This window comes from Poromitra crassiceps (genome assembly GCF_964638095.1).
Source record: "Poromitra crassiceps genome assembly, chromosome: 3".
NCBI classification, from domain to species: Eukaryota; Metazoa; Chordata; class Actinopteri; order Beryciformes; family Melamphaidae; genus Poromitra; species Poromitra crassiceps.
Genome location: NC_139625.1, coordinates 16,023,831 through 16,033,830, shown reverse-complemented (window position 1 = coordinate 16,033,830; position 10,000 = coordinate 16,023,831). Strand labels below are relative to the sequence as shown.

The 10,000-nt window shown below is 45.9% G+C and overlaps 1 protein-coding gene across 1 annotated transcript in view; it reads left to right on the top strand.

Annotated features, from left to right (window-relative positions):
* Nucleotides 1-10,000, top strand: part of appa (amyloid beta (A4) precursor protein a) — an 82,605-nt gene that overhangs the window by 51,041 nt on the left and 21,564 nt on the right. The window contains exons 8-10 of the mRNA XM_083633957.1: nucleotides 678-811; nucleotides 6,831-6,905; nucleotides 8,060-8,218. Of these exons, the coding sequence (XP_083490083.1) occupies nucleotides 678-811; nucleotides 6,831-6,905; nucleotides 8,060-8,218 (368 nt within the window). The remainder of the gene's footprint in view (nucleotides 1-677; nucleotides 812-6,830; nucleotides 6,906-8,059; nucleotides 8,219-10,000) is intronic.

Here is a 10,000-nt window from a genome sequence, read left to right as displayed (position 1 = left end):
TTCAAGTTTAAAAAAATATTGTTAAAATTGTATCGTATCGTATCGTTATCGTGAACCCAGTATCGTGATACGTATCGTATCGTGAACTGAGTGTATCGTGACACCCCTAACACACACACAAAGCCGCACAGCAGCAAAGGAAAATATAATCGACCCTCCACTGCTTAAATTGAGTTTTCATGCAATAAGTGATCCATTTCTATTCCATTTGATGTTGAATTAGACTCACGGTGGTGAGTCAAAGCACAGAGCACAGCGCTGTGGAGCCCGCAGGACTGGATCCAGCCGCAGCACTTTGGCTCCAGAGCTGAATGGAGTCATGAGGGAGGGGCGTGTCTGTGCTCCACAAAGGACTATGGGTCATTTGAGGCGTTTGCTTGTAGAGAACGATGCCTTTTTAAGCTGCGCCTACTAGCTAGTTTTCTTTCTCTTGTTCTGACGCTAACCCTATTAACCTACTGTGTGTTTCATGTGTGTGTGCAGCCGAGGCAAAAGAGCCAGTCCCAAACCAACCAAGCCAAACGTATACACAATTAAGTGTTAAGTCTTTCCCCCTCTTCTCTCTTCCTTTCTTTTCCTCCATTTTCACACTCTTCCTCACTTATCTTTTCCCTCCATTCCCATTCGTGCGCCTCTCACCATCTTTCCCCCGCCCCCGCCCACCCCCTCCCCCGCAGTACCCACAGCCACGCCCAGCAACCCAGACGCCGTGGACCACTACCTGGAGACGCCCGGAGATGAGAACGAGCACGCCCACTTCCAGAAGGCCAAAGAGAGCCTGGAGGCCAAGCACCGCGACAGGATGTCCCAGGTACTGACCCAAGGGGGTAGCTCCCCTTTGCTAAAAGTTGAAGCGGAAGTGCCTTAAACCTGCATTCTATCTAATGGCCAGCAGGCTGGCTGCTAAAAAGAGTCCTGATTGTATGGAAGTCGATGGGAAACTGACCCTACTTCCTACCTCTGCCCTACCTCACTTGATTTATTACTATCCTAAATACAGCATGAAGTTCATTTTGTAAACGATGGCCCCATTCAGAGAAAAATAGATGATAAAACAGACTATGTTTTGGGGCGTGATTGACAGGTCCCCTGTCCAGTGATCGCGCAGCTTGCCGATCACGGACAAATAGTAGGCGGTACTGCGGCCCTTACCAAACCAAATTTAAATCACTTCTGGCTCCAAGTTAACCAAGATGGTGAAAATGGCAAACTCGAGGCTTCAAAACAGGAGTCCACAAACGTCCCTATCTATTAGACGCTGTATGCAGGGTCCAACATTAGCACCGCAGCCATCAGCCACATGTTGGTAAAATACGCAAATGGCTAGTTAGTAGATTTGCCAACCAAACCTCACCAACCAAAGAAGAAAAAAAACAATGGTAATCTATTGAGGGGCTGGTCAAATGTGAACGTTCACTATCCTTTTGGCCGGTGGACAAAAACACTGGACACTGGGTGTATGGTAGTGACAGTGAGGAAGGAAGGGATGGAATAAGATGGAGCAGGTGGAAAACTACAGAGGAGTGCTGTGAGAATGATGGTGGGAAGGGTAATGTGTGGAGAGGAGAGGAGAGGACGGCCATCTTGATGGAGCATTGAGCCTGAATGGAAACAAACAGAATGTTTAAAGGGACAGCGCACCCTAAAATACAAAATACATATTTTTCCTCTCACCTGTAGTAGTGCTGTTTTGGAGTTTTGGAGAAATCAGCCATATAGATGTCTGCCTTCTCTTGAATACAATGGAACTGGATGGCACTCGGCTTGTGGTGCTCGAAGCGCCAAAAAAAGACATTTTAAAAACTCAACAGCAATGTCTCTTTCCAGAAATCATGACCCGGTTACTCAAGATAATACACAGACTTTGTTGTGAGCAGTTTCATGTAGGAACTATTATTCTTTTGCAGTCTCATGTAGGAACTAACTAGCAGCTAGCGGGTGTAGTTTGGTCAAAAGAGAATACCGTAAATTCCGGACTATAAGCCGTGGCTTTTTTCCCGTTTTTTGGCCTTTTTTGGCCCCTGCGGCTTATATAACGGTGCGGCTTATCTATGGATTTTTTCAGAAAAAAAACAAAAAAAAACGGAATTCTCTCTTCTTTAGCACTCATTCTAACTATAAATCCACTTCTGTTTTAATTTCCTCTCTTGCCCTCTTTTCACCACACTGTATGACACTGTATGACACTGTGTGCACTGTAAAAAAGAAACACAGGTGGTGTTGTGTTATGTTGTTTTGTTGAAATGTTAATAAATGGGAGCTTCCTCAAACAGCCATCTCTTTCCCGACAATCCCCTCTGTGCATGAACCCTTACATATGGTAATTAACACGTTCACTGCCAATGACGTATTAATACGTCAAAAATAATCCAACGGTTGACTGCCAACGACGTATTTATTTATATCGTTTTTTTTTTTTTGACGGTGGGACGTTGATCTAACCCTTTTACGTCTCCTACACCAGAATTGGAGGTATTGAATGTGTATAATCTATTTTACGGACCCACTGAGTGGCGACATGTCTCTCCACAGTAGAAAGAGGCGACCCAAAACTGGAGGGAAAAGCGAGGAAGCCGTTCTCATACTGTAAAATTGATGGCGAAAACGCTTTCACTTTCGCGCTGATGCACAGCGGTGGCAACGGTGGGGGGTTCCAAGAATAGATTGGATGCACACTTTGAAACACGCAGCATAAATATGACCAGAATCGCAAAACCTTCATCAAAGCTCTCAACCAAAACTCCACGAAACGAGCGAGTCCACCCAGACTTCCTCAAACAGCGGCCGCGCAAACAGGCACAGCAGCAGCAGCAACTTCGTTGTGACACGCCCGCTTTAGAGCCAGGGAGGCAGGAGGAGAACACACACGGAGGGAGGAGTTGGAAGCAGAGGGGGGTTTCCTGCTGTTATGGAGGAAATTACTGTTCAAAACTATTGTTTAGATGTCTGAAGTCTTACTGATGCCAAAAATGAATGGTTAAAGTGACTGTTCTATCGAATTTCACAAAAAGCCGTTTATCTCTGAATAATTTTTCTGACGCTGAAACCATGCTGTATTCAACTGCTAATGCTTACATAACTACTAACTCTACAAACTAACTCTTTTAGACAGAGAAAGCACACATTCTATTAGTTCTTTTGAGATATTGTGTGTTCACAAAATCTTAGCAGAAAAGAATCCTCGGGTCTTGAAAGATGAGCCAGAATCCTCAAAAAAACCCTCTGGCAGAAGCTAACTACAGTAAAAAAAAACGTCTGGCAGTGAATGTGTTAAACATTAAAACACAATAAAAAAAAAAAAAAAAAATACCATTAAAACACCCGCGGCTTATATATGTAAAAAACAGTCAACTTTGCAGGTGCGGCTTATACTCCGGTGCGGCTTATAGTGCGGAATTTACGGTAGTTCCTCCATGAAACTGCTCATAACAAGGTCTGTGGATTATCTTGAGTAACGGGGTCATAATTTCTGGAAAGAGACATTGCTGTTGAGTTTTTCAAATGTATTTCTTTAGCACTTTGAGCACCTCAAGCCGAGTGCCATACAGTTCCATTGTATTGGAGAGAAGGCAGAAACTCTGCGGCCGATATCTCCTAAACTAACACTAACGCAACTAACACAAAACGATATAGATGGATAAATAGCACTACATGTGAGAGAGGGAATATATGTATTTTGGATTTTAGGGTGAGCTGTTGCTTTAAATGACCAACATGCAACATGATGACCCCCAGAGGCTGATGCCTATCTAGCATCATGACGTTTGTCTTTGAGTTCATTTGATCATCATGTCATGTCGCCCCGCATTGTGAGCTGGATTTTAGTTCTTTTTTTCACATTGTCATTTCCTCATGAAACATACAGTGACAATACAACTGTCAAAGACAGTAGACACAACACACACACACACACACACACACACACACACACACACACACACACACACACACACACACACTTACACCGATTCAGACAAAAATAAAATAAAATAAAACAAAAAATAAAGCACTTCCCCACATTGTTCACAATCTGCAATCACAAACTTTCAGGCAAGGCCTACACCTCCATCTTTTATCATACTCATGTCATGTATGGTTCCCATGGCCTTTAGCAATGTAAGTTAGTCTTTCCAGACCGATACAGTTCGAAAGTTCCCGTATCCACATTTTCAATAATGGAGTGTCCATACTCTTCCAACATAACGCAATAGCTCTTCTGGCTTGAAGAAGTCCAAAGTCCAGGAGTTTAGACTGTCTTGATCTTTGTAAAGTCCTCCGGATAGATTCCAAGCACACAGAGTTTGACATTCAAACAAACTTTGGTATTAAACATCTCTGACAGACATTTTATAATTCTTTTTACTCTGAAGTATATATATTGTTTTCGTTTCCAGTCATCCCTAGAAAACATCAAGCCATTTCCAGGAAGTTTAACAGTGTTGGAGGAAAAAAGAAAAGAAAAAAGAATCTGTATACGGACTGGGTCTACATGTAGTTTGGACTGAGCCTACATGTAGTTTGGACTGGGTCTACATGTAGTTTGGACTGAGCCTGTACATGTAGTTTGGACTGAGCCTGTACATGTAGTTTGGACTGAGCCTGTACATGTAGTTTGGAAGGCTGATGACCAGGGAGAGAGAGGAGGATTTCCTCTGTAGCAGGGAGAGAGAGAGGGGAGTGGAGAACTGTGCTTGTTGTATGAAAGGAAAATGGAGGAAGAGGAAGGGGAGAGAGGAAAGGTGTGGCAAGTAAGAAGAACAATGGGTGCGTTCGGTAATCCCCACCGGGCGAGGCGACGGAGCCGATGCAACTTTAATTGTGTTCCTTAATCAAGCGGCCCGCTGACCGGTGGAGAGCCAGATGGCACGCACAGTTTCCAAAGCTGGAGATGAGAACAATGACACCCTTGCACAGCACTATGGGTGACTTTTTGCCCATATAGAGACACTGCGGAGCGCGTCGTCATTCAGAAACCACGCCCAAAATTGGGGGAAACAACCGCCCCCCTCCCCCCCCCCCCTAATGCAGCAACCAGGACACATACCTGACTGGCTTCCCACCCACAGACACGGCCAATTGTGTCTGTAGGAACTACCGGTGATTGAACCCGCGTCTCTGCGGTGGATGGCGAGTGCGCTTTTACCTCTGCACTATGTAGACACCCCCTAGATCAAATCTAAATCTAGGCCCTGCTTCACCATTTGTTTTGGCATGTGTACTGTAGCTACAGGCGCAAAGTCTGCTGATTTCAGCAAGTTCACTCAGACCTGCACGGACACCCTATGGTCATGTGACAGGCAGAGGTCTGGGTCAAATTAATGAGCGCACCCAGTGAGTCAGAGAGGTAGGGACAGACGGAGAAAGATACGGTCACCTTTCTAAGTCACACTGTGACTCCGCCCCTCCCTCAAAGACCCAAGACTCCGCCCCTTTTTACCTTTTTTAAACTTGGGCTGCTGCAAAAACACATTGTGCCATAAGTTCTGACAAGGAATGATATATTTGAGATCAGGACAGCTCTGACCTACACACCAACACAAAATCAAGCTTTTTTTTTTACTGTCTCAATGTAGAGAATTTCAAAGTTAAAAGTCTCACATTTGTACGTTGAAAAGACTTTGGGCCATATCTTTACGCCCAAGTCTTAGTGCTTGGCAAATCTTTGCTAGTTTCTAGCACTCAAAATCTCCCTCCTTTTCTTTTAAGTACCACTGGGTCACTAGTAGGGATGGGCAATTTGAATCAATTCCCATAATCGAAAATTCGGGGAAATTAACGATCAATTATCGATTATCGATAGCGTAATACTACTACTACTAATAATAATAATAATAATAATATATATATTTTTTAACTCTGGTCTGGTAATAACGTTGCACGTTCTCGGCCAGCTATAATGTCGATATCGCTGTGTAGTAAGAATATCCGACACTAGCGCTGTGGCCAGCTAAACAAACATGCTACATGACAGGTTACATGATGTAACCTAGCTAGCTAGGCTACTGTACTCACATTTTCAAAGTAGGACTCAGCTCACCGGCTGCGACTTCCAGGCTTATAAACTCGCGACAAAAACCTCATCTGTCCTGATGGTCGAGTTCCATCCAGCTGCTCTCAGAGTCCGACGGGTGGATATTATTAGCGTTATTTACCACGAGATGTGTGTGAATTGATTCAGGTGGGCGTTAGCAGCTAAAGGCTAGCTGAGTCCATGTTGACTGCTGCTACCTCATAGTTCATAACGTTATAAACAAATAAAAGGACTTGAATTCACTTAAACACATGTACAGTACCGTTACTCACACTTTGTTGAAAATTAGGAGAGAAGTGTACGAGGTGTCAGTTATAACAGCCTCACTGAGGTCCACAGACCGCTGGGTGCGTTTGTTTGTTTCCCCGGCGCATGCCGGTGTGAATTCCCCATGTTTAAAACAGTGTTGTTGGCACAAAGGCCCCGCCCAGCGAGAAAACTAGAGACATATATGAAGCTCCACCTCACGTTAGTCGGCTGTGCAATGGAGTGGGGCGAGGAGGAACGAATTCCACCCAAACCTAGTCCACAAAAACAAAACGATAATCGATAAAAATTCCACGTGATCGAATTCATTCCTCAATGATCGATTATCGATGAACAACCCTAGTCACTAGTACATCAAAGAACGTGTTTCAGTGACCCAGTGCTAATTCAAAGAAAAAAGGGGAGATTTTGAGTGCTAGAAACTAGCAAAGATTTGTCCTTGCACCAAGACTTGGGCGTAAAGATATGCTGTGAAAACACATTGCTCCATAATGTCTGACAATGACTACACACTAACCCAATTCTTCTTCAGGTGATGAGGGAGTGGGAAGAGGCTGAGAGGGAGGCCAAGAGTCTGCCACGGGCTGACAAGAAGGCTGTCATCCAGGTCAGACACACACACACACACACACACACACACACACACACACACACACACACACACAACACACACACAACACACACACACACACACACACACACACACACACACACACACACACACACACACACACACACAACACACACACGCACACACACACACACACACACACACACACACACACACACACACACACACACACACAACACACACACAACACACACACAACACACACACACACACACACACATACAAACACAAATCACACACACAAACACAAACCACACACACACACACACAAACACAACACAACACACACACACATGCATATGCACAGAGAGGCACCCAAGGTTGCTTCAAGGTCGTATTTTGTCACGTTTTATCTACAAATCATCCATATGATACATATATGTTCCTATATGGTTGTGCGTTTCTTGTGTGTTTGTGCACGCGCCTGTGTGATGAAACACTTGCATTTTTTACATATGAGAATCTGCGCATGGGGGCCCAGGTAGAGCAGCGGTAGATTCCCTGCCTACCAACACGAGGGTCGCAGGTTCGAGCCCCCGTGTTACCTCCGGCTTGGCCGGGCCTCCACACAGGCACAATTGGCCATGTCTGCGTGTGGGAAGCCGGTGGCGTATCAGTCCTGGTCGCTGCACTAGTGCCTCCTCTGGTTGGTCGGGGCGCCTGTTCAGGGGGAGGGGAACTGGGGGGAATAGCGTGATCCTCCCATGCGCTACGTCCTGCCGGTCAGGGGAAAAAAAGCGGCACATGTATCGGAGGAAGCATGTGCTAGTCTACAACTCTCCCCAGATCGACAGAGGGGGTCGAGCAACAACTGGGACAGCAGGGGGGGAATAGGCCCTTTTCACAGCAACCGTTTTGAGGTCGTAAAGCAGGAAGTAAAGCGGGTGTAACCAATAACATTAGTGAGTGACCTGGCACTGGAACCATCATTTATGGTATTGGTTACACCTGCTTTACGTCCTGCTTTACCACCTCAAAACGGCACTGTGGAAAGGGTCTATTGGCCAAGTACAATCTAAAGAAAGAAAAGAGCGGCATTCATATTTCTGTGTGTGTGTGTGTGCGTGTGTGTGTGTGCACGTGTGTGTGTGTGTGTGTGTGTGTGTGTGTGTGTGTGTGTGTGTGTGCAGCGTTTCCAGCAGAAGGTGGAGTCTCTGGAGCAGGAAGCAGCCAGTGAGAGGCAGCAGCTGGTAGAGACCCACATGGCCCGGGTTGAGGCTCTGCTCAACGACCGCCGACGCCTGGCGCTGGAGAGCTACCTGACCGCCCTGCAGCAGGACCCGCCCAGGGTAGGCACACACACACACACACACACACACACATGCTGACACACATAGGGTCCAGGCTGGTCCCCAGGACATACCCCGCTCTCCTCAGCAGCATGTCTAGTGACACACACTCAAGAGTCCTGCGCGGGTCTGATTTTCAAAACCCGGCCCCGCGACTTGCAATACTGCCCCCAAAACCCGCACATATGACCAATCAGTACCGCAACCCACCCCGCCCCACAGACATGAGACCCGCACCCCGACCCGGAACCACATATATATGATAACCGTTAATCTGCAGTGCAAACAGTGACCCTAACGAAACTGCCACCGCTTCACATGGGAGGTGAATAGCAGTCTTTCTGGCTGAGACTCGTCAGATGAAGTACGGTAATTAGCTTTTACCAGCTAGCTCACTAACCAGCTGGTTAGCTCTGCTATCAGACAGTGTTGTACAGCAAGCAAAGTGACTTACCAGCTATTACCAATATGTCCGGTATAATCCATACTGCCTTTATGATCCTTGTTGCAGTAACATAAATCCACTTTTACAATACCCAACCTCTCCACTTTCACGGTATCCATGTTGTTGCTTGTTGCTATGAAAACAGCCATATGGTCATAGTGGAGGAGGCTCGTATTGTCTCCAATCAATCACATGCACAGTTGCCAGCCACTTCTTTTCACCTGACGGGGAGCTTCACCGGCAGGACATAGCACGTGGGAGGATCACGCTATTCCCACCAGTTCCCTTCCACGCCGAACAGGCACCCCTGATTACATTTTGGTGGTCAAAGGTCAAAATTCAAGGTCACTGTGACCTCACGAACGCCATTTTCTAGCTCGTCAACGTGATATCTCAGTAACGCCTTGACGGAATTTCTTCACATTTGGCTCAAACGTCAACGTCTGGACAGACATGGATGTCGACTGCTCACTTGTTGGCGGAGGCATATATCCGCGGTGCGGTCGTTCTAGTTACCCATTAGACAAGCTTTTTGCCGCTACCTGCCGGTACCCAACCCGGTGAAGGACTCTGACACACTCTCATAGGGTCCAGGCTGGTCCCCAGGACAGACCCCGCTCTCCTCAGCAGCTTGGCTAGTCTAGCTGTTATGCTGCTGCTCCAGCACACAACTGCAAAGACAATGAAGAAAAGCTAAACAAATCGTCCACCCCTGCAAAGGACCTGACCCTCCTCAGGAAGTGGAGTCGGCTCTGGCCCTCCTCGTGGCCTCGGTGCTCCCACTCCTACTCTCGTTCTACCATTTTCCACCTTCTTGTATCTGTTTCTTTGATTCTGATATCTCATGCACGTTTTTCTTTTTCTTTTCTACGCTTATCTGATTTTACTTTTTATTGTTTCTGTTTTTGTTTGTTTTGAGTTGGGGTGCTTTCACAAGTCTCCTCCAGATTTTTATCTCACCTGTATGAATGAGTGGTTTTCATCTCTGCTTTGTTTTTTTCATCACCATATTTTATGACTGTTTTGATCCCTTTGCTTCTATATTTCATCACTGTGCAGCACTGTGAACTGAGCTTATCAAAACACCGCCAGCCATTATGCTTAGAAGAATCTCATAAATGATTGGGGGGAGGGGACCTGGGGGGGGGCAACAGAGGAGAGCATTTAATTGACTTTTTGGGGATACAAAGCTTGTGCCTCACACACACACACACACACACACACACACACACACACACACACAAACACATACTTTGAAACTTTAATTATTTTTACACTACACATATTTAATGCGATCATAATGCGATCATGTGTCTCCAGCTTTAATTTATTAAAAA